Source organism: Athene noctua, chromosome 2 (genome assembly GCF_965140245.1).
Source record: "Athene noctua chromosome 2, bAthNoc1.hap1.1, whole genome shotgun sequence".
In the NCBI taxonomy this organism is placed as follows: Eukaryota; Metazoa; Chordata; class Aves; order Strigiformes; family Strigidae; genus Athene; species Athene noctua.
Genome location: NC_134038.1, coordinates 136,462,048 through 136,488,444, shown reverse-complemented (window position 1 = coordinate 136,488,444; position 26,397 = coordinate 136,462,048). Strand labels below are relative to the sequence as shown.

Genomic DNA, 26,397 nt, shown 5'->3' with positions numbered 1-26,397 from the left:
TGTAAGGGATATGCATGAGCCAAAGTAAATAGTGGCAGCAGGAGAGGAAGTATTTACAGACGACAACTCCGTTGCAGAACGGCAAGAGTCCAACCCAAAAAGGCATCACAATCTAATCTGCTTGCTTGTACAGAAAAATGGAAGACTAAGTATAAAGAATCTAGACATTGCAACAGACTATTTTATAGGTCCTTCAGCCACAGCCCCTGCCTTTGTTTCTCCTTTGTAATAAGGTCTTGTAAAATACTGTATTTTAAATAAAATGTCATTAAAAGCAGACAAAGTACAAAATCCTGCAACAGCCACACCACACATTTCTTTCCTTAATTAAAAATTTGTTTTAAATACATGGCAGTCATTTCTAAGAACTCATGTATATACTTATGGAACATACCTTTTCTCCATCTCTCCTGTGGATATCAGATTACTTTGACCAGCTATGTTTGTTGTTAGCTGTACTGAAACAACTTGGCACCTGCTTACTGTTGTCTCTGTTACTTATGTAGTACGGTGTTTCTAAGGGATGTATTTATCTTTCAAAATCATTCCTCTGCATTATGGCTTAAACATTAGTTGTCAATAAAGGAGGAGATGCTCTGGGCATTTTTCAGTTCCGAACACAGTCAACAGTTGCTATAGTTTTGTTCAAATAATCCCCTGCTATAAGGAATATTTGAAAGAAGAAATGTGCTACCTCTCACCTTCAGAAGGTGCTAGTCAGATGTGTAAGTTGGAAATCAAAACTTCAGTTGTAATATGTTTAATGACATTAGATTCATTTACTCCAGCTGAACCTGATCCATATTTCATTAAAGATCATTTAGAGAAGTGAATGATTAATCTGGGGTTAATGGTATTTTTTCAATATTCCTATTGACAATAAATAGTATTCCTATTTTTTCCCACCAATAAATCAACAGAAACTTCCATATTACTTTTCATTTTTAATGAACAGATATTGGTCAATTATGATGGTAATCCAAAGCACTAACAAATTTTCACTTCCTCTATATTTTTTGTCATGAATTTTTTTACCTCACAGTCTTTCCCAGTCACTGGTTCCCTATACAAAGATGCTTTAAACCAATTAACATCCTGGAATGAAAACTGAAATTCAGGTACTCCTTATCTAAGCTTTAGCATTATCCATACTGCTCCCATACTTTAATGCATACTGCCAACTGCCCCATTATTTTAAGCTTTATTACTCCAATGCAGAGGAGGATTTTACCATTGAAAATAAATTGTTAAATTGCTCTAAATACATTAAGAACACATGTAGGGTTCCCACACTATCAAATAAAATCTTGGTGCCAGTGAAGACAGTGATAACTTAGCTTCAGCAGAGGCAGGCCTTTATTCATCACAAGTGACAAAAAATAACCTTTAAAGACAGAGGGCTTTGTTCACGTACTCTTCACATTATGATTTCTGAGATTTTCTTGAATGAAGACTTCTGTAAGGGCTTTGCACTTACATCAAAGTCACCCTTTTTTTCTGCAAGTGGCAGGGTCAATACTTTCTAGATACAGAGATACACAAATAACATCAAGATTTTAAGGTTTTTATTGTAGTACCGGTCTTTCGGTACCTGATTACAATAATTTTAACTGGGGATTTCAGACTCTGGACTCCCTTTATTGAGCAGAATGAAGATCTGCAATGGTGATCAAAGGGTCTTATAAGGAAATAAGCTGTCATTTGGACAGAAGTATATTAAAGCTGACAACGGTAAAGCCGATCTTCCCTAAGACAAGCAGAGTTCAGGTTACTTCACATTTATTATTATTTTTTTCCCCAGAAAGCTGGGACGCGAGTTTCTACCTACTTTTGGATGGGATGTCAACATTTGCAGAATGTTTTCACAAGGTCAGCATACTAGATCCCGCAGGTATAAATGTCAGACTTCAGTGGAGACATATACCGTTTCCCACATCAAAAGCCTGGCATCTGACAGCTGACCAGAAATAATCCATAGGGGATCTTCTCTTTGTTATTAAGGACAGAGGCACACCTCTTGGCAATGATTTGTTTCTTTTCAGAATGGAAATGATCCAGGGGAATTCTTTACCTCTGACCTATGTTAGATTTTGCTTGTTATCACCCTCACAGCAGCACTGGCTTGCTGCTGATGTATATTCTTTTCTAAAATAAAAGAAATGGCTGTTAATACAAGATAAATACAAGATCAATGGTGTGGGGAGAAACTTGCTCTCTTCCTCTTTGTGTTGTTACAGCAAGATTTGCCTATATGTCCGCCAAAAAGATCTGACCCAAAACAGTTTTCAGGAAGGGCTGACAGATGCCATATCATCTTAGGTTAGGGCAGACATTCAAATACTGGGTTCAAGCGAAATATATTAAAGTTTTAAGTACTTAAAGTCCTAAACATAAGGAAAAAAGGAAAGAGAAATGGAAAACCAGAAGAAATTAACATGTTCTAAGCTCTTGATCAACTGGCATTTCATAGTCTTGTCATCTTAAAATGGTTTTGATCTTTCTCACCAAAACTTTTAAGAGAATGTTTAAATATTCCTTATTAAAAAAACCTCTACATTTTTCATGACTGAAAAGGAGGGAATTAAACCTCTGTGCAGTTTTCATTATACAGCCTATGAACAAAAGAGTAAGGGACAGAACAACGGAAAATAACAAGTGTATGTATTCACTTGCTAGATGCCCAAACTTGTCCTAAAAAATGAGAAGATATTGGGTTGCTTTGCTACATGGTCTAGACCAGCAGTTCTCAACCTGTGGTTCGCAGACCCCTGGGGATCCACAGTGTCATCACAGGGCATCCGTGAAAGCTTAAAGCAGGGGTGAGGAATGTCCAGCCCAGAAACATTTGCTCTGGCCTGCAGCAAGCACTGCACATCCTTTGCCCACAGCCCCCTCCCCTCAGTCCTCCTCTCCTACTCAAGCCCCAGCCCTGCCTGCCCTGACACACTACTATATTTGGTGCTAGTGTGGTTGGTGGGACCCACTTTAACTAGACATGTTTTCTCATAAAGACATTTTCTTAACCCAACAGCTCTCTTTAGGGTCACAACGGGGTTGAAGTCTGTTCCTCCAAGTGGTGGCCCTGGACCCATAAACAAAAATATATGGTGACTGAACACAGAGAAACAAGGGGGGAAGTGAGAAGAACTGTAAAAACTTTTCATCAAATTTTAATGCAAAAATTGGCATCAAATTTAGAATTAGCATGTTAAAATACCATAAAATGGGCTATTTGGGCAAGAAGAGTGTTGATGCTATTATTTTAAATTCATATGGAATCATTGCAATAAAGATATTATAATAGGAGTGTGTGCATCAACAGATTATTTCCCCTTCTCTCCAAATCTGAAGACACTTCATGAGAAAATTGAAATAAATATTTGATGCAGTCTAGTGCTTTAAATCTTGAATTAAATCCTGGTGGTCTGCGGCCACAAAAGGTTTTTAAAGAGAGCCCATGGTGAAGGAAAGGTTGAAAACCTGTGGTCTAGAATATCTATTGTCTAAAGGTTCAAATAACTCTGCTTTGTAGAGTTTAAGTTTATAAAGCCACTCAAATTATATAATGAACAAATAACTTCAACTGCAAATAGAGGCAAGTTTTAAGATTGATCAAAGTATATTCCACCATGCTAGCAGAGTTCAAAAACCTTATGTAGGCACGGGTGTTCAACGTGAACCTTTAAGTTAAAGGGTAAAGAATGCAGTTTTAAATTCAGTACTTAAAAGCCACTCCATGATTTGATCTTTTCTCACACTCTTGTGTATGGGCTACCCTTAAATTCCAGTTTTTAAAAATCAGCTTTCTTCTTTTAAGTATGTAATAAAGTTCCCCTGGCTTTGTGTATACTTGCAAAAGACAGATACATGATTAGAGCACTGACATTTTTCAATACTATTCATCAGAATGGTTCTTCTGAGAATCATGCTGTAGAACCTAGATGCTGTAAACTGTAAAGTCTGATAAACCACCTGTATCCTCAGATAACCCACTGCTTTTGTGACTGCAGCATGATCCTATTCTTCCTTAAGTGTTTGCTACTCTGATGAGTTACTGTGCATCTGATGAAGGCTAGTTGCTTTGGGACTGGGGATAAAGGAGACTGAGAAGCTATTGGGTCAAAAGAGGTAGGTTATGGAGGTTCAAGGCAGTGAAAAAGTTTAGGTTAAACTGTAATTTCTACTATCTGCATATGTGTATAACCTATGCTGTAATGAATAAAAGCTAGGTTCACTAGGTCTTAAAAGAAGGAATTGTTTTATCTCTTTATTACAAATATCCATGTGAGAATGAAAGTGTATTTCAAGTATGAGAGGGAATTAATCTTCTCAACATTTATTTTCATTGCAGTTTAACTCTGAAAAAAAATGTTACTGAAACAAACATTATCCAAACCAACAGGAATCTTTTTACTTCCTTATCCAGACTAGCTCTTGTGAGGTGCAATGCATTCCTAGTTCTATGTGGCTAGGAATATGTGCATGCGACTTAAATTTAATTTTCATATCCAGGACAAATGTACCTATATGCCACAGCACATATCCCCAAATGCTATGGTAGAATTTATGTCAATAAGCATATGGTCTAACAAAAACATGTCAGTGGGGTTCTTTGCTTTGTGAGGAATGCATGAACTGATAGGTTTGTAGTGAATACTCACAAACAGCACAAAGACTCAGTACTTAACTGGTAAAAATTCTTTTCTCCTTGGACAATTGAGGGCAGGTGAAATATTTTCAAAACCTGAGGCTACGAGATATACATATGCCATCTTGATTAAACATATGGAATGCATACTCAAAGAAAAGCCAACTGGAGTCCTAGTTGAGTAATCAAAACACCCAAGCTGAGAGGGGTTAACATGCAAGGATCAGCTCTGAACTTTGAAGTTTTCTGGTCTTCATTTTTCCTAATTAAGACAAGATTTAATAACCAAACCACTGTACAAACTATGTACTTAAACTCTAGGTTTGTTTCTAATTTTGTTGGGAATTCTTTGTAGATTCCAAAGAATCAGTACCCCCTGGGAAGTTCACCCAGTAAGGTGGATTGATTTTTTTTTTCTTTTCTCTTACGTACAAGGGCTGCATGCCCGCTTTTAATCTTCTTTCCCTTGCCATTGCCTCTTATATATATAGTTATTAAGTAACCCTTAAACAAAGGAAGACAACTAAAGGTGTATGATTAGCATCTTTGAATTACTAAAAAATCTCTGGCAAACAACTTTTGGAAAGCTATGTAGTAAGTACAGGAAAAAACATTCTCCAGATAAAAGGATTTAATTGAATATTTTCATTTTAGAGCAGGGAACAGCATCAAATTAATTGTAGAAGCATTAGCTCCTGATAAATCTATTTAGATGCTGCTACGCTGTTTATTAATGGATGGGTCCTTTTCTTCTTTTTCCCCTTCAGAATAAGGTGTTACTCTACAGGGAAAGAGGGGCACAATTCAACTCTGTATCTGATGTTATCAGTAGCACGTTCATCTTTCTCCTTATATGGTAATTTTTTATCACCATATAAATAAACTTTAATGTTACTAATTGACTTACAGAGAAAAATTTGGTTTTGTAAGCGGATTAAAAATTTCTCCAGATGTTTAATAAGTTCCTTAGACAAAAAAGATAAATTTAATCAGCTGATTGAATTTAAATGAGTTATATATCTACTCTGCATACTAGTCCACAATAAGAAAGCTTAAAATACAATTCAAGGGCAGCTGAATTCAATGATTGGTGAAGCTCAAAAGTACACATTAAAAAGTTGGATAGAAATCTAGCAATATTTAAGGCATCTTTTACTGTTCAACAGGAAACCACCTGTAATTTAAACCCATAAGATGCTTTGAACCCTGTTTTGTTGAACTGTATTCTTACTGATGTCAAGAAGGACAAATTACTTTTGTAGAGTATTTCAGAAGCTGAAAATTAAGATCTATATAAATGCATACACCAGCTATGCATAAACAAGTTGCTCATGAAAGAACCTGCCTACTGTCCATGACCACATGGCACCAATACCTAAACTTCCTTATTAGTTTTCAACATTTATGTTTATTGGAAATTCCTTAGTTTGGGAACTCACCTTATTCATGTGGATCTGCTGCTGGTACTGTTTCTGCTTCTCCAAAAATTGTTGATGTTGCTGCTGAATGACCAGCTGAGCCAAAGTACTCTGAGGAAGAGGAGCTGACTGGGTTCGATTCAGTGGCCTGTGACGAGGCAGTTTGTGGGCAGCTCTTATGCCAGGTGAGACTCTCTCCTTTGCTGCTAAAGGAGACTGTGGATGAAGAGGAACCGCTCCTGCAAAACAGGGACATTTCACTCCCATGTGAAGAACAGCAAACTAATAGTTCTAATAGGAGACAAAGCTTTCAGGGAGAAGAGGTGTGTATATTGCAGAACTTTGCATCAGCGCTGATGCAGTGGGACATGTACCACGTGCCTCGCCACACTGGGAAGTTCAGCAGCTGCAAAAGAATGTGATGAAGTAATCATTTTCTCTTTTCTGTAATCACTGAATTCTTTCAGGCTAACAGACTGGAGCAGAATCACTAAAAGGGGAAAACAAAGATGCTGTCCTTTTTTATCCCACCCTTCCACTTTTCCCAACTGTTAGGATGAATAGTATCTGTATTACCACATATAGTTTAATGTGAATACAAATGTCATTAAAAACATCTTAAATTATTATCGTGTTGAAGTCTTGATCATTACCAGTCACAAGAAGTTTTTGCTGTCTCATTTGTTCTTTCAGTAACAGATGCTGCAAGAGAGCTTGGTGGCTGCTATTTGGCTTTCCCTCCAAAGCAATGTGAGGATGAGTTGATGACGGAGGAATGTTTCCCCCATACTGTCCAGCCAAGGCCACTCCTTGTCTGAGCGACTGGTTCTCCCCCTTCTGCTTTTCTTTGAATGACGACGAAGCCTGTCAAAGAACAATGGCACTGGTAACTGCTTTTCATAGACCTGTCCGTTTACATCTCCGCTTGATTAGATGATCTTATGTCATATTTATGAATATATACAGAAGAAAATGTTAACATCCCCATCTTACACTGTGAGATGAAAAGGGAGGAAGAACATGCCAGTTAAATGTAACACTGTGAGAAACTGAGTAATGAAACCGCTTGAAAAAAATCAGTAATAAAAGCCAAAGCATAAGGAACTACTAGTTAGAACATTATTAATGAAAAGACAGGACCTATCCTTAAAATTCCTAAAGACCTTCCCACAGCCTCCTACACAAGAAAATAGGGGATCAGAGGAAATAGTTCCCATTGAGTTTGGAAGAGGCAAGGCTTGGTTTTTCACATAACTTTCCATCAGACAGCAAGCCAATCAGCAAAACAAAATAATTACCTGTAGTAGTGGGAAGCTATTACTTTTCCTGGAGCACTCCCTTACTCCCTGAAGGACAGCACAAATATAAGTTTTACCCTTTGCGAAGTAAATTTGTATAGTTAAACTCTCATCTACAGAATCAAAAAGAGCTGTTGTCTGTATGTGGCATTTTAAAGTGCCGTTATAAATGGCGCAGTTACTGATTTAAAGCTTTTGGAAGTTTTGGCTCTTCAGCATTGCAGATGTACTTTATATTTCTTTGGTTTCTGTCTAATTAAAAAAAAAAAAGTTCTTAACAGAGCAGTTAAAGCACAATAACATTTTTTACAGCAAGAATAATAACCTAACAGAAATAAGCATATTGAGATTTGCAGATAACCTGTTATGGTATGTCATGGTGAAAACAGTATCCATGATAATCTAAATTCCATGAATTCTAATGAGGCAAACCAAGGTTTTCACTAATATTCCTTGAGTGTACACTTAATTCACACCCTGCTATCACCCTTCCCTGAAAAACAAACACCAAAGTAAACTTCACATTGAATTTGCAACTGCTTATTCTGGTAACAGAAATAAACATTACTTGCACAAATCAACCCCTTTGTTTTTTCTAATGCCAAAAGTAATATTTGGTGTTAGCTAGCCACATCAAAAGCTCATATGATTGGACTGAGAAAACTAAACGTATTTTCATTTCCATTTTAATGTTATAAAATTACTTTGAAGCTAGTTATATTTTTTTTGTGAATTAGCTAAGAAATTTTTGATTATATCATCTGGAAAAGTAAGCACTACTTTTTATGCTCAGTTCAATTTTTCCATCCCTTAAAAACAAAATTTTCTTATAAATATCTCATGAAAGGCTTCTAGAGGACTGATTTAAAGCTTACAAAATTTTCTTTGTAGAGTTCTATATCTGATGTTCAAATGTTGGATTGCAGCAATGTATTATTGGTGAGAACAATACATGTATTGAAAAAGCCATAAAATAGCATGAAACGTTAAATTGAATCTATGTTTAGCACTGGAATTAAGTAGCACTTCTTACAAACCATAATGGATTGTAAACATTTACTTTTTTTTTTTTTACACCATAGAAAGCTCCACACCTAGAATTTTTATAGCAGTTACCAATTCACATTCTAAGAAACTTAAATTACTAAAATGTCTTCATGATTTATTTGCTATTGTATAGAACTACCATATAACCTATATTAGTATTTTTACTTTTTTTTTCCTGGAAATCAGAAAAGGTAAATTTTGACCAGTAGCAAAATTTTCAGATATTTTACTGAGCCTCAGATTTCACACCTACATTACTGTAACTTGCTCTGGATCTAAAGATCTTTATCCATCAGCATGGATTTCCATACATACCATGTCTCTGTTTACATACATTTCACATATGAATTTAACATTTAGCTCTAAATAAAGGTGATTGCTGCAGACTGAACAAAGCGCATATAAATATAACTCGTCATTAAAATATTAAGCATTGATCACATATCACTGATTTTATTTCTCTGACTGATAGCACACCTCTCAAATAACAAACCTAGCTCCAGCAATATTAGATTCTTCCCCTACTGTGCTCCAGCCCAGCTTAGGTTGCTACTAGAATCTCATAAAAGTTACGGGTGCAGTACTTTACCGTGTAAGGGTGATCCTATAATTTGAACTTTTATACTAAATGATCTCCTCATATACTTTTCACCATGTCTGAAATCTGTTATGTGGTTTGTAGACATAAATGCAATGCATGTGGCCCATACTTAGCTAAACTCCACACTGACAATTGTTTATTTGTGATTAAGACTGATTATTGCTTTCAAGTTGTGCTCTTAAATGTTCAGATCTTGCCCACTGCAAAGAAAGGTCTGGTTCCTACTCTGAATTGATTACGTTCCAAAATGCTATAAAAAGAGAATAGTCAGAAAGTAGGTTTTCTGGAAGCAAAAGTAGACAGGAAGGCTTGAAACTGCTCACTTACACTGATTTGAGGTTGTACTGCTGGAAGTCCCAAGGTAATGTTGGGCAGAGAAGGGGATGTGTACAGACTCAACAAGTTCACTGATTCATCCTGTATCAAAAGGCGTTGCTGTGAAACCAGATGCTGGAATAAATGAGAACAACATAAGTATATTCTCCAAGCTTTTTATCTTGGTTACTTTATCCTCATTATCCTGCTACATTAAAAGCCAGTTTTGTATCATGCATTGGTTTGTATCCCAATGGGGTTCCAGATAAGGAAAAGTACTGTTCCTGTGAAAAAGCTGTTGATATTTTCTTAAAAAAACATCTGATATATGTCTGGGACTATTCCTTAGAGAGTAAATCAAATTTCCATGCAAAACCAAGGATTTGAGGATTCCTAGACGATCTCTTCTTATCAGCTCAACATCAGTTCTTCTCATCAGCTGCACTTTCACTACTAGAAACTCAGTGGAAATTCCGTCAATGAATTAAGGCATATATCTAGCCGAATCGAAGGTGTCAAGAATGTGGATGTACTAGACCTTTACCATGGTTATTATAATTTTTATTTTAAGGTATGAAACGCGTTTTCTACATAGTCCATATATTTTCTTACCCAGATAGTGACATGGGGATGTTTTAGGCACATCATTTGCTTCCATTGACATGGGAATTTTGGGTAGAAAGTGAGACAGATTGCCACATCTGCCATTTAAAAAAATATACTGTCTCTCTCTATATGCATATATACAAAACCAGCATCCAATCATTCTCTGATGGTGGGATACTCCTCACAGCCTTCCTAATTCCCTTCCAGTTAAAATCTTTACCACTTCTTTTGAAGCCTTGTGATATAATTTTCAAGGACATGAAACTCCTAATATATTTTTAATTACTGTCAAGTAAATCCAGACATTCTACAAAGATCACCCTCTGTCTTTCCATTCTAGATCCATTGGGAAGAAATGTAAAAAGTTACATTACCACAACAGGAATCTTTTTGAAGCCTTTGCCTTTCTGCTTTAACAGTCATGTTTTTCAACATGTGGTCTAGTATAGTTGCTTGAATTACATTTTCTGTTTAACTCTTGCTTCCCTCCCAGAACTTTAACACAATAAGAGCTACAAAGGTCTTATTAGACTTAGGAACTCTGGCATGATATGGTCCCCAAGGGAACAACATCCTTGAAAAAGAATACCCTGTGTAACAGTATGACACAGTGACTGCTTTCTTCCCAAACAAAAAGCATATGGGACTCCAATAATAGACCACCTCCAAGAGGGATACTGCACACTCGGGCTTTGACTAAAGTAAATATAATAACTTGTCAAGCATGTTGTGGGGAGCTGTAGATTTTCCCCTGGACAAACCTGGAATATCAATTAACTCTGTAAAATACTTTGTGCTAATACAATGCAACTTCAGACCATCAATGAAAAGTGGTTAAGCACAAAAACACAGGATGTTATTCCAAAACATAACCTTCCTCATAGAGTTTGTTTGGAGATACGACCTATCACTGAGACAATAACAGTAAAGTCTATCTCTGTAATTTTCTTTTGGTACCTAGGGAATGTCAATAGATAGCATACGAAACAAAGAAACTTCACTTGTATATTACATTAATTTTTGGCTAACAGTGTCTTGCCTTGATAACATCCACCTTTGACCATGAATAAAACCAAGTATGTCAAGACTATGGAGATATTATTGAGGGAGACTACAAAGATTTAACTGAAAAAGGACACTGCAGCAGCTTTAATGTGCCTCATAGAATACAGTCGAATTAATAGCAACTGCAGCATCTATACAAAGCCACTTCAAAAATGCACATTTCCTTTCTGGTTTTCAGGATGATACTATTACTTCCTAAGATTTGAATTAACAAACATAACAGCGACAGGGTGTATAGAAGTAAAACATGTTCCCACATTAAGGTCAGACATGATTGTTTCATGAGGCAGAATCGATCACGTTATGTACCATGGGAATTTAATGCTGAAAACAGGAGTTTTTAGTAAGAGCATTTCAGCACAACTTCTAATACCTCTAATAATCAGTCATTTTCATTTTGGTAAGTAACTGATTTTTTAAAATGTTTTCAGGCAGTATTAGCCTAAGCATCAGTCAAACCTCATCTCCCAAAATAAGTTTAGTAGCTCACCTGCGTAGATTAGGGTCCTGTGTATGCTGAAGCAGAACTGCTTTGACCCCAGCTGCAACTTTGCTTTTTATGCAGTCGACAGTACCTTGAAATGGTGGCACAAGCTGGAGTTGCCAGCAGTGTCATTTGGCAGCACAATGGATAAGCCATGATCCTCATCCTACATGCAGGCGTGATGGTTTGGACTGACAACTCAACCACCCTGAAGAGCAACTTGTCCTACTTGCTCCTCTATATACTTACTCACTGGGTCCATGGATCCTGCTTCCTGATGCTTAAAATAGCCTATCAGCAGTTACCCTCTTTCTTAAAATAGAGTACAATAACTAAATGTAACACTGCACAATGATCAGCATGTTACCATCACTAGTTATTGTACTTCTGTTGTGCTACTGGGACCTTTTGAGAAGCAGGAACAACTATTTCATGTGTGCATGTTTATACGCACACACATTAAGAGGGGAAGAGGAAATGGTTTGGCTTTAAAACTTCTCAATTGTGGATCTACAGTAAGGTTGTAATAGTTTTGAATATTCACAATCACTTACACCCTTATTTAAGGCTTTTGGGGTGTGGTTTTTTGTAATTAGACTCACTTCACATATACTTGAAGCCAACCTCACCAGCTGGACAGAAACCTGCACATTTTTCCACCAGCCACCTGCAAAGAGCACTTCAAGGAGCTGAGTATTAGAAACATAGTACTGTGGGGCTGCACAAATCAAGTATGTATTATCTGCCATGCATGTCATTTATGTCTCCTGTATAATCAGGTGATATTCTAGGAAATGCTGCTCTCCAAAGTGCAAAGGAAAGAAAATTATCTGAAGCCCACTTACACCAACTGGAAACTTTCCATTGTCTTCAATGGCTTTTGACCCTGACATGAATCCCTAAAAGTAATAATTTCACATGACTAAGGCAGGTTGTCCCTCTGAACCCAAGGGACATGCTTTGCAGGGGCTCAATGCTGCTTGCATTTCTCATGCAAGTAAGATTTAGACCCAGCACAGGAGGTGACCTGAAAGTGTACAGCATGCTACAAGAGACAAATAGCTACTGTGGTGAACCTTGATGATACTGGAGACAACTGGGCCTAATAAAAACAGCATTTTATTTATAAGGTGTAATTAAAATCTTGAGTTTAACTTTCAAGTTTCATATAATGAGACCAGTGTTTTAACAAATGGTACTGAAAGTACCATTAAGGGAACTGTGATAGCAAAAATTATCTGCAAATATGTAGCATTTGCAGCGCACTTTGTTCATTCAAAAAAATGTTAATGTCTATCCACCAGACTGTCTGCTCTGGAGGGTAAACCCCTTAAGTCTTGCTATTCAAATGGATATGGCAAAAATACTTTAAAAATCTGTTTCATTACTGATAATGCTCAAATTCTGTCTATGCACTAGAGTGTAATCATTTATGGTCTTGACTCATGTTTTACTGGTAAATGGCTCTCTGTCATAGCAACCTGTTTTCCCTGAGTAAAAAGTGGTTTATTTGCTGCCATGAAAACCACGGCTATCCACCCACTCAGTTATGAGCACAACACTTACTGCAAATGTCACAACAACGATTATGAAACAACAGCAATGTGAGTCATGCGAGATTACAGCAAAACAAGTGGTATTTTGGGTGATTTTGGAACACTTATCCTATTATTAGGAACTTCTGTACTTCGTGTATCTGATGAAAAATTGATTAGATATATAGCCTTTGAGAGCTGGCAGCTAATGCTAAACTAGAAAAGAGATATGTAGGAGTTTAGCTGCTGTTAAACTACCAAATAAAATCCCACTGAAATCAAAATTCACTGAAGCTGAGATTTATGGAAAAATGTCTGAGCCCACAGGACCACAGTATTAAGAGTCAAGTAACCAGGGTAAAGAAACCCCCAACTGTATCTAGAAATGGAAGTCTGTAGTTTCAGCTTCTTAGCATGCTTCCAGCAAGGAAAGTGACTGACTTCAGCACACAGAGCTCAGCTTCTAAAGGAACTTTTTAGGCTCGTTTGAGCATCTGTCATTGTATGGTGGGGCTCTAACTTCTGATGTCTGTAATGGCACAGTAATGGTAAATGATATGCAGTGCAGTATTCTGTTAATAAATAGAATATAACTCTGCTGGTTGTTGCTACAACCTTTCCAAATCTCCCCAAACAGAGACTGTCAGCCTGACCAGATGTATTTCTGATGGTGGTTCAACACTGTGGGTAAATGTCCAGAAACTATAACATGCAAAGTAACAAGCACCACGTATCAGTCTGAGACATTATTTCCTCTGCATTTTGTAGTATCCTCAAGTCAATAAAAGATCCAATTGGACAAATTTTGCCATTTAATACAGCACTACCACTCACATATTACAAACTTCTAAAACATTCACAATATTAAAATATACCATTTAATTCCACTGAACTAGGATCTGATTTAATCTGAATGATGGATCTTACTCTGCATCATTTACATTTCCTTGCAATCACATACAGGGGGACTATGAGGAAGGACCACATGTTAGCCATCAATGCAATTTTTTTTTCTTTTTGGTTATGGGCCAGAGAGAGGCTACTAATCAGTGTGCAGAGGTCACCCACCTGCCCCCTGGATCATAGTTCACACACACAATTAATTCATTATGGGGAAAAGTCACTGCTGGAGGTTGAACTGCCCATTCCAGGTTTTTTTGAGGTGAATGTCCTGCCACTGACCTGAAGAAATAGCTCCATTAGCTAAAACTCTGTTAAATCACATTTTCTTATGCAACTTTTCTAACACTAACAGTATAAACCAACAATTAATAGAAAACTTTGCCACCAAAGCAGGAATTGCTGTAAGTATAGTCACTGGATACAGGATACTGTGGAATTTGATTCTTTCTTAGATGCATTATTTTATTGTCCCTTTAAAATATTGCAAAGGGACGTGCATGTCATCTGTGCTAAATGAGGTTTATCACAACTGATTTACCATCTGCATTCCTGTTGTTATAGGCACATAGGTAAGAAGCAGAATAAGGAGTAGTTAAGACTCCTTCTGCGTACAGTCTCGCTTTAAAAAACTCCTGGAATGTCAGTATGGCCTTGATAAGGAAACTGAGGTACAGTAAAATAAAAGGCAGATGTGAAAAAGGATTTAGTCACCTAAATACTGTAATTAAACAAATCTACTTCAGCAACCATCTGAACCTGGGACTACCTTAATTCAGATGTGTTAAGGTCACCAATGTCTAAATCACTCTTTTGTATGTGAAAATTCTTCGTCAGTGGTTCAGCACTGAGCACCTCTCCACGTTACCCCAGAAGGTAATGGTCTGCAATACAGATGCTTCCAAGTTCCTTCAACAGCTCCCTCCCACTCTTCCAGTAGCATTACCACTGCTTTTGTTTGGCCTTTTGTTACCAAAGTGTCTCTTGAACTTGCGTCTCGTATATGCGGGTTTATTGAACATGCATCTCATGTATGAAGTTGGATCTCATATATAACATGCTCTGGTGTCAGCCTGCAGTGTCATGGTATCCCTGATAATTGTATCTTCTGCAATTACTCTGCTGGTGAGTATGATCCAGTTGAAGTTTCAAATATCTCCAGTCTAGATATCTGAAAATTATCTACCCAATGAAGATTCTTACCTCAGCTTGAATGTTAGATGGCAAAACTGAGGTTTCATTTTCTGTTATACTGCTGGTTGGACCGTTGCTTGGGGAACTGGGACCTGATCCAGGGGAGCTGCTACTGACTGAGGATTCTGAAAAACAGATTAAGCACATGAATTTCACACTGGAAAAGAACACATGATCTTGATCGACTATATACTCTTTATGGCACAGGGTCTTCTTTCTGTTGAAAAGTGTCTATTGGTTATGCTATTTACTTACATTGCAGTTTTTTAATTCATCCTCCATTTCTTTTGGTTTTACTTTTACAGTGCTAATGAGGAAAGATACTCTTGGTCTTTCTCCTTCTGATCTGCCTGCTTCACAAAGGAAGAATTTAATATTTATTTTTCCCACAAAGATGGTATGATACTCAATATCAGGCAGAGATACAGACTTAGAACTTGTAAAGAGTAAAAAGAAAAGGAAGTCTTGTCTTTTTAATTGCAAAAAGTCCTGCCTCTGTAAGAGATCAAAATGACAGAGATAGCAGGCTTGCAAAGGTCATGATAACATGTTGTCAATTCATGAGGCTACTGCCATCCCCCTTCTGTTTAGAAAGGGGATGAGCCCACTGTGGACTAATCGTTACATACACAAGTAATAATGGCAGAATATACACCACTTTCACTACATCTTTGGCACAAATATGAAGGGATTTGTACTGCACACAAATCGTTAAATAACATTTGAAAGGCTATATGCTATCTTGATTTAAAATTTTCTGAGTTCTGTCTAAGATAAAGGGGATGATCTCACTGTGTGTATTGAGTTACTCTAATCCTACATTAATAGAAATTAAATTTATGTAATGAAAGCAGTTAACAAGGTTAAAGATGGAAGAGTGCAGCATTAATAGGGGTAAGCCTATATCATGGGATAGCTTTCAAATTAAAGTACTCAAGAAGTTAAAATAATTAATACGTGGCAGTTAATATTCTATAGCCACTTTGCTTCTTCACTCTTTCTGTCTCAGTTCATATGCAAAAATATATCCTCACTTTGACTGAAATTACTGAGATATTTCCTAGCTGTTTCTTGGACCTCTTACTCTTTCCTACTAGAGCTGACTTAAATTTACAGGAGTGAATCCACACCCAGTTATACTAACTGGTCAGGTAAAGTTCCTGCATTGTAGTCTCCCTAGTTTTCATGGAACAGCAGAAATGCAAACTTACTATTTTTCTCTGTTTTTAAAAAATTGCAATAGCATTTTTCATATTAAAAGGCATTTAAATAAAGGGCTATTTTCAGTTAAAAGAATTTAAAAAAAAAGAGAAAAAGGCTTCAGCCAGAAATGTTTGATCAAGGAAGTTTTGATTATGGCATATAGCTGATATTAATAATTATAATGGCAAACTGTAAAGCTCCTAATTATTGTCAGAGCTAGGAAGAGAACACATTTATTTTCAGGTTTCTGCTCTCTCAATGGCTGCCAGAAATGCTCCTGGGAGAAGTATTTCATGTTATACCTTACCTATGAATGTACAAAATATAAAGAAATGAGCTATAACTTCGGGTAGAGATCAAGAATCTCATAAGAGCTTCAGCAAACAGAAATAATAATTTAGCTGTAAAACATTCTAATCTGGAAATAATTTATAGGGAAAATACCTTATTTAGTTACTTTCACTATTAGATTCTCATCTATATCCCAGTTTTACACATGGCATACTGTGAAAAGTTGTCATGAGAATTACATGTATGGGGCTGCTGATGTGAATTTCTTCATGTTGTGTTATATTTCTATCTTAGCGTGATGTAATTCTGATATACCAAGTGAATTCAGATACATGTCTGACAGACTAGTAACAGTTGGTTGCATAAACATATGGCCTGATTGTAACATCATTTGAATAAGCCATGAAGCTACCAAGTATCGATGCAAAGTCAAAGCAAGAAATGTCAGAATGAGGCCAAATGCTGCAAATGCTCTTTTCTTTCAAATCAACAGATAAGGCCTTGGCAGCATACTAATCCTAAGGACTGAAAATGGAAGGACTTTAGCCTGTTTGGGAACTTGGGTGCAATTCTGCAAAATAATATACCTGACAAAATTTACCCCTCTGCAATACCAAACACATGAAAGAAAGTCTCAGCATCCATTCAGGGCCAGGAAAATTATTTAAAATAAATAGTACTTGATGCCAAATTTTTACTTGGTTTTTTTCCCCTTTTAATCTCCCTCACATGTATAATTCTGTATTTTTACCTGCTAAAAGTTCCCATTCAATTACTAAGAATACTTACTATCTACTATGACCAACAATATGCCACTGATTTTTTTTTTTTTTTTTTTTTTCTCAGAAAACAGCTTAGTGAGCCCCTACATCAAAACTAACTAGTCAACATTTTCAAAAAAGAGAAACCAGAGGGATAGGGCCAAACACAGGATTCCAAAATGTCCTTGATTAACCTGCGTAATACCACATAGGTGTTTTTGCACCTGCTATTAGCATCTGCATTTTTCTGTGGGAGATGCAAGATCTGAAACATTGTTCATGTACAGAAAACACAGATTAAGAGAAGAGACTATTCTTGCTTTCTCCTTTGACGTCCCTTGCCACCAAGGGGTCTACCATTTCTTTGTTCTTGTACTTGCTGTTGTAAAGTACTGGTTTCCAAGTTGGTTTGAAAGTATGGCTTTCAAATTCACAATTACTTTTTGGTAAGTGATAGAAAGCTGCAGATTACAAGCTATAAATACAACCAATTATTTAATACAGTTTTCTTTTCAGCAGCAGTAAAAAAAAGACACATTCCTTTGTTTAGCGAACAGTTTCAATTGCAAAATACCACCACTACTCTGTGAGCAGGCACAGTGATATAGAATTTCTCCATTCTTAATTACCTGTCACCTCGAAGAGTCTCTTCTTGAATGAACTGACGGTTCCATCCTTCCTCCTGAGTAAAGGACTGCTTCTCCTTTCTGTCACCTTTTGTTTTAACCTGGAACGTACCTTCAAATTGGGCTCTGAAGCTGGAAATGAAGAGAAGAAAATAAATTATTACAAATCAAATTGCTGCTTTGTGTCAGATATCACAGACCTGAACTGATCCAAGGAGGGCTTGGAGGCAGAGATTTTACAGCCCATTCTCCCCAGCCATCCTGCTGCTTCCATACAACTCCATTTTAGGTTGGAGATCAGGAAAGAGAGGAAGAGAGCTGAAAAGTTTCGTATCCCAGTATTTTTCTCATCCCATTTGAACCCGTTTGAAAAAGTTACCCATTAATTATTGTTAAAATATAAATATTAATTAGAGATGAATGAAACTTTTATTCCACATCATTGTTATCTCTCTTGTAAGTGAAAACTTGAATGGAAATACAGCTTGGAAACAGGAACCTTATAATTGGATTATGGTCTGATGACAGAAATAGAGAGAAAACTCCACTGGTGCCTTTTGATTTCTCTTAGAAATATAAATTATGACAAGCCTTGCTGGCAGAACATTTCTTGGTCAGCAATTTTAGGCCCAGAACTTCAGTGTTTTCTGAGTAACACACCAAACAACTAGATTTATGACAGTCTCATAAGAACATTTACACAGAAAAATATATGCTCTGAAAATGAAGAAGTAGGATTGATTCCCAGAAAATTTGGGATTATATTTAATGCACCTTGGGCAAGTTCCACCTTTGTTTCCTAAATGGACACAGTCTTTTCATATGAAGGCCAGAGATGAAGCTCTGCTGTGTTTTTTATTTTGTGGTATTTTTAGCATGCTAAAATGTTTCATGCACTCATTTATCTGTTCTTCTAAGTAAACCCTCTATCAAATAGACTGCTAAGAGCTAGTGAAAGACAATTGTGGAATAAAATTTGGTTTTATTTCCCTTCCCGGAACTAAGGTTTGGCTAAGCAGTATCTCAAAATAGGGAGAGCTGAAAACTGGGATCAGTTCTCTCTCCTATGCACAGACATAAGCCCAGCCCCAAAGAAGGAGTAAGAGTAGAAAAACAAAATAAATGAAATCTTCATTCAGTTGAGCACTATAACATTTGTCACTTCAGGGCAGGAACTCAATCCTACACTTGTAATATTGCACATCTTTTTCCCGCTGTCCCACTTGTTACCTCAGAGATGGGGATGTTAGAAATGCTCACGTGAGAGCAAAGGGGCCGCAGCTCTGCCGGAGTGCTGCTGTAACCCGCAGTACCTGCAGTCACACGCCAGCCTTTGTCACATACCACATTGCTCGTGGCAAGCGCTCCCTTCTAAGCGGCCTGTGCCTTAAGTACATTTCAGACCAAGATACATAGGCTAGCACAACAGCAGAAATCTTTAATAATAAAAATGGTAGAAATACATTTATTTTTTATCACTTACTACCATTGTGAATACCAATGGTTCTAGGGATGGAGTACAGATGACTTATTTGCTGTCTAAGAAACCATTTGCTATAAAACTTTAAATATAAAATATAACAATGGGCTAAGACTACACTATGTGCTTTCACCACAGATCTGACCAGGTATGATGACATTTGGAAGAAAAGGTGCTCACCCCTTCGGCACTTAGGGTTATTTCCATTTAGACTATTCTGTACTCTTAAGATTTAGGAGAGTATTTCCATATTTGTACAGACTAATGTGATACAAATCCTCTGCAACACTCACTGGAGAAATGCTCCACTTCTATATGAATGTTTCATGCTCAGTCACAGCGATTGCCTTTCTATTTTTACCACATTCCCATCATATTCTGCATCTGAATCAATCATATAAGCAGAGAGAGCAGACTTTGATGTCAGTGTCTGAATTTATGAGCTGTCTGAGAAGACAGCCCTTGCATGAAAGACGAAAATCATTTTTAAACAGACATAATCAATTTTAAATGAAAAGGCATGGAGAAGACTGTTTTTTAAACGATATAATAAACCTCCCAATAAAAAACAAAGCCAAGGTTTGAAGAGTGTTTTCTTCAGATGCTGGCTTTCTTGAATGTCTCCCATGAGACACTGCCAGCTCCTAACATGGTACTAGTAGGACTTGATGGCTGGCAACAAGAATTCATGTTTCAGTGCACTAATCATATAAATCTAACCAATTTGAGGATGTCTGCTCCAATGGACAAAATGCAGAAATGGGAAGTGGTTTCTTGATACCTGTCTGTGGCTGAGGAATTGACTTAGTGTGTGACTGTAGAGGTCATTGTACCATCCTGCCCCACCAAAGCTGATGCAGAATTATTGTTGACTGCAACAGGTATGGATCACAAGAGCAATCCTATGTGCTTCAATACACTCCTACATGAAGGCAGTAATAACACATCTATAATTGTCAACTCTCTTCTGATAGTCAAAAAGGCAAAATTAAGAATTTTATGCTTCAAGGATAGAGCTGTGGATTAGAACTATAAATGTATATACATATATACATATATACATATATACATATATATATACACACAGACTTCCCCAATGCAAGATCATGTAGGAATTATTTTAATCCTTTAAACTCTGAAATGCAAACAAGTGAGCAAAAAGCGAACATAAATTTTTCAAACTTTTTTTTTTTTTTTTTTTTAAATTAAACTGTTCCCCTAGTATTTGCGAGGCACTTAGAAAGCCTTAGTGGAAAATGGTGACGATTTATTATAATAAATCTGCCTTATGTTTCAAATGAGCATTTGGTTCAATACTTAAACTAGTGGTTCTTAGAAGTGGCCTATAGAGGGATAATGCTCAAAAGAATGGTTTTTCATTAGTCACCCCTGTATTTCTGCTGCACATTATTAACACCTTTGCTGAGCGTAATTAATCCACTGCCAAGGCTGACTATGTTCATCCCTCAAAGGCATTCTCTATGTGGAAGTGTCACATGAGGAGCCAGTGCCAAATAATGTCTGAGGTTAAAGCTTTACTCATGACCTTGTTGCAGAATAGCTTCCCCATGCAGATACAAGCCCCTAAAAGTGAACCTTTTTTTGCTCTGTTAATACCACAAAATCATTGAAAAGACCTTCACATAGACTATTACTTTATGTAGTGATTCAACCATAAACCAAGACACTGACTCAGCAAAATAATTAATGCACATGGCTAACTTTCTGTAGACCAAGCATTCCACTGTGGTCCAGGACTAAAACCTAGATTAATTTTACCTCACATAGGATATGCCCTGTATCTCACTTTCCTGAGGAAATAGGGACTCTCTAAAGTGCTACAGGTGCCGAATGAGGTGGGGTTTGCTGGCTTAGATGCCTGCAACTCCTCTGACCAAGGAGCCAGAATGCCAGAGACAAGAGAAAAAGAGCACCTGGCCAGGAGTGTAGCAGATGAAAACAGGACTGCACGTTTTCATGGCATCAGGCTGGTACGGTGGTCTATTCATCTAAAATCCTGCTAAAAAGCAGTATACAACTGATACTGGTCTAACTGGTCACTATTAGCCTAGCCTCTTTGCTCTGCAAATCTTTGTACTTCTACTACATTTAGCACTTTGGAACAATAATCAGTTCCTACTTGTAGAAAGGGAAAGTATATTATTTGAGAGTATTTTATTGCAAAGAAAACAAAAAGACACAGCTATTTTCTCTGAAAGCCATCAAAGCCCATGTCATTGATTTTGATGGGAATCAGCTGATACCCATTTCAGCAATTCACTTGAGTGGATTTCAGGAAAGACTAGCCTGAAAATGACTTTGTTTCTGTAACTGCAGCATAATTTGGAATAATGAGATGTTGCAGTAGTATGGCTTGTTCAGTCTTATTGCTATTACCTGGCTTATTCTCTTTTTAGTGCTGGTAATAATATACTGGTATTACTTTTTACATGACTGTAAGCGGGAACCAGGTGTGAAAGATACAGAAAGTACTAGTTTAAACAACAGATGTCACAGACAACCCAAGGATTGGTTACCTAACTCCTTGGTATAACTTGTCATTATCTCCACAGAGAACTGAGAACTTTGATCTAGGTGAAGAAGAAAGATAGCATCTCAATTATTTTTCTCATCTCTTATGGTGGCTTCATATAGCAGGAAAGAAGTAAGTAACTGTACTGTTAAAAGTAGAAAATATACAGGCTTCTCTGTAGGTAGACATTAATTTCATCACAACAACTGTCACTGCTCAGGTGAAAGAAAATTATTTTCTCCTGAGAAACTTGATACTGAAACACAAGCATGAGAGATAGGAAAATGATTTGGTGAAGTCATTATGTCCTATACTCCACTTTGCTTAATATTAGCAATTTGCAGATACTAGCATTAAAGAATATAGCCTGGAGCCAGATTGCTCCCAAATGAGCTGAGGTTTTTTTGACAGGGCTTTGCTTCACTGTTTCTTTTTATTAAACACACAGAGATATTTAAGAAGAAGGGATAAAAATCCTTTCTACACATGGGGAGAGGACATATATATGAAGGGAATGTAAAAGATAATAATATACTACTTTCAGATGGTTCCTGGAACACAGTACTACTTTTGTATCAGAAGAGCGTGTGCCAACTTCAAATCAGCATTTAATGAACCCAGGCAGGAAATGGGGGATGGGAGAGGGTGCAGAGCGAGCAGGTCTTCATCTCGAGACTAAAGCCATATATAGGAAACCTGAAGAACAGAAAGTGAGCTTTTGTCCAGACTTCGAAAGGCTCTAAAGTGAAAGCATTTCCTTTTCCTTGCTGGAAGGCTGGTTTAGAAAAACGGTAGGACAGCTGAGGTAAATGATGATAAATTTGGCTACAAAGATTTCAACAACAGCACAAGTGATAGAGGCAAAATTCACATCTTACTTGATAAAGATAAAATTGCTCGCTATTGCCCATCCTCCAGCTTAGTTATCACTAAGATCATTTTGAAACGATAACCTGGACTTCATAACTTTAGTTATGTTACTAACATAACTAAATCAACTGAAACAATTAAGAAGGAAAGACTTCGTGATCCTGAAGTAAATCTTCCCTGGTATCATCTATTTCTTTAGCTTTCATTTCTTTTAAGTGGTGAAGGGTCATATATTGTACTAATTTGAATATATTCTATGCTGTACTACATGCAGGAGTTATTGTTTTTTCCTGCCTTATATCTAATAAAGGAATATATAGTCAAGGAATCTTTCTATTTTTCACACCACATACATAGGTTGTTATTTTTTATACTATTGTACTAGAGACCCATGCACAGATAAGCATTACGTGCTTTACAACACACAACCATGAGAGTCCATGACTGAGACAGCATAAGTGTAAGTTACAGGACAAAAGGATGATGTATGGCTATAGACTGCCAGAGGTACAAGAGAAAATAATGAGACGGTACTGATTAGCATGATGGTGGCATTGCCAACATACCAATGGCTTATCATTTGTCAAGTTTCTTTCTAGCACTGTGGCAATTTAGAATTTTCAAGAAGATACTGAATGTGGATAATGAAGTAACTTTGAGATCTCTGTCGTGATTTCACTTGAAGGAGGAAGGGCAGAATGGGATAAAACATACTGTGAAGAGATCATTTTGCTGGGTCCATTGCATAGCACAACAGGTTCCTGGCCCATGCTGTGGGCTCCCAGTCACTGTGGTAATATACATAAGATAAGCCTACTATATGCATAAGTACGTAATACTTATACATAAGTAACGTAAGGAATATGCATAAGTAATGTAAACCTGCCTGGCTATGCCATGCCAGGACCTGGAGATCAAGGAGAACATCAAATCCCAGTTTACTACTACATCAATGAAAATACCCAAGAGGCATATGTAAGGTTCCTAAGAAGCTAGTCTGAGGGTAATGGGCTAGGGAGAAGCTTCCCAGTTTCCCCCACAATGATGTAGGCAGAATGAAAGGCACAAGACAACCCTATGCACCATCAGAAAGGATAAATAAGATAATCTGGGCTTCCTCATCAAAACTGTGAATGCAACCAAAGCTAGGCAGAAAGCTAGAGAGACAGAGAACTCGGGTCAGGGACCAAAACTGCTTCCAGTTTCCCCAGTTGCTTTGTGGAGAGCTGCAAATGAGTTTGTCCCTGAGAGACCTGATGGTCTCACAGCCTTTCCTCTGCCACACATGGTTCTGGCAGACATGTAAATAGTCTCTGCTCTGCATGGAGTTTCTGACTTCTGCTCTGGCTTCCTGTAGGCAGCCACAGACTGTTTCAGCCACCTCCACATAGCTGAATATATTAGGCATAGGAAAGATGAGCAGTGACTTTTTGTTTTCATACACGACTGACTGACATTTGCCATAGAAGGCCACATCCCAAGATGTGGCCACAAGACAGTATCAGAAAATGAACATGTGGACATCCTCCCCACTGGCTGACAGACTGGGAGATACCAGCATGTAGTACAAATCTGTAGGTTCAACGTTTTCTAAATTTTGGTGATTTAAAGTGCTGTTTCTGGAAGGGTTTTAAATTAGATTCATGAGACTGAAAGCTATTTACAGATACCCTCTAAAGCTCTTCCAAGAACTACATAGATCTGACCACTGGGTGGTCCCAACAAGGCGGGAGCACCACATACAGCAGTACAGGATGGAGACACTTTGTTTTTCTGGCCTGCATCACCTAATGTGTTTTCAGCATATACCAAAATTGTTTCCTGTACAACCATTTGCTTTAAGGGGAGTGCTGGTCATATGTGAAACCCTTCAGTCCTTTGCTTTGTTTTACTTTTGTAAAAGGTAGAATGCTTTATTTATTCAGACTAAGATAAATATCCATTCCCTAAATAAAAAAACGGGTTTAGTGAAACACATGGTGAAAGAGCTAATTAGATTAGAGGGGATCTTGCAGCCCTTCAGCTCTCTTCAGGCTAAGGAAGCCAATTTAACAAGATTAGCAAAATTTTATTGATTTTCTAAAGAAAGTTCAGAAATGAAATATTCCCTGAAGCTGTTTTAAATATCTAACTTTTCCTCATACACCAGTCTGTATGAAACATAAAATTTCTGGTTTATCAGCCATGCAAAAAAGTGTTATCTTTCTAGGAACGATTTCTCGAGTTAGATGTAGGAATTGCTTAGTGTACTGTTTGCATTTAGCCAGAATTAGAGATCTTTATATTTTTCAGGAAAAGCTGATCAGTGTGAAGTATTTCCTGTTGATATTTGTTCTGCATGTAATCTGTGAGACAAAAGAACAGGTCTCGATAGAATTCTTAATAATTTCTATTCCTTAGCACAGAAACACCATCTCCTTGCATTTTCACCACTGGGCTATATACCAGTTTCAGTGAGGCCATGGTTTCACTGGGCCTCTTCAGTTAATTACATGTCAAGTCTGCTGAATCCATGGCATATTATTGCTATGTCAGGTCTATCTTAAATCTTCTGCCATGTAAAATAATGCTATTTTCCAATAATAAACAGGGGATCAAAAAGCAAATAATACTATACTGTCTTGAGATATAGAATAAAAGAACAAGGGTATTTTAAAATTAATTCTCATCTTCCCTGCACATCTCCAAATTCTGTAACTTTTTTTTCACTTTTATAGCACTTATGGAAGCCAAACCGCATCTGAGTTCTCAGGAGGTATAGAGGAGGAAGAAGAAGATGAAACAGGCCATTTAATAGAGGGCATCCCTCATTTGAATGGTAATAACCAAATTTAGGTACGCATGGCTGGCAGTCCTTCTAGTTAGGTCTCCACTGGTTATTCTCGCCCCCACTTCTGACCATATGCGCCTGTTGGTTCTAGCAAGGAAGAAGCAATGGGAATATAATACCATACTTTCTGCAAATATAGCAAATCCCACTCTTCAGCCTAAATCCTCCTCTGACATCCATTGAATCACTAGTTTTACACAAGAAAAAATACTTTCTTTGGCAAAGTGCAGGAGATAATCCCCTAGCACCAAAAGTCAAGGCTTCTGCGTGGTCACAGTTTGATCCCTTTAGACATGATTTATTTTTTATAGAATAATCATGTTCATGATTATGTTGTTCCCCAAGACCCATACAAGATGTAGTTAGTTAACAGGATGACTAAATCCCACAGATTTTAATCTAGCAAAATATCCAGCAGTGATAACTCATTGATGACAGCCAAAAAGTATTATCTAATATTTCATCAGTCTTCAGACATTCATGATGAAACACCATCACCTTCTCCCCCAGTTTAATGGGGCATCGATGTCATCAGTAGATGAGAACTGGGCAGGTCTGGATTTCTGAAGCATACTCTTTTAGAGTTGTCCAAAGGCAACATGGAGTACAGGATGCCAAGAAAACAAAAGCAACCAAAACGCAGTATATTTTGCTTTCCTAGCAGATAAGAACTATAGGCCAAATGCAGCTCA

At 37.3% G+C, this 26,397-nt stretch overlaps 1 protein-coding gene across 18 annotated transcripts in view; it reads right to left on the bottom strand.

The window, feature by feature from the left end:
* HDAC9 (histone deacetylase 9) overlaps positions 1-26,397 on the bottom strand; it is a 489,493-nt gene that overhangs the window by 190,697 nt on the left and 272,399 nt on the right. For 14 of the 18 annotated variants that reach the window (XR_012633220.1, XM_074900381.1, XM_074900380.1 and 11 more), the window contains 6 exons: positions 17,996-18,124; positions 15,121-15,236; positions 9,340-9,462; positions 7,365-7,412; positions 6,720-6,930; positions 6,088-6,305 (listed from right to left, as the gene is read on the bottom strand). Coding sequence is in view for 17 of the 18 variants with exons in the window: in XM_074900381.1 (XP_074756482.1) it covers positions 6,088-6,305; positions 6,720-6,930; positions 7,365-7,412; positions 9,340-9,462; positions 15,121-15,236; positions 17,996-18,124 (845 nt within the window). In the remaining variant the exon portion in view is untranslated. The remainder of the gene's footprint in view (positions 1-6,087; positions 6,306-6,719; positions 6,931-7,364; positions 7,413-9,339; positions 9,463-15,120; positions 15,237-17,995; positions 18,125-26,397) is intronic. The other 4 variants (XM_074900377.1, XM_074900378.1, XM_074900376.1 and 1 more) reach the window with 1 other exon arrangement.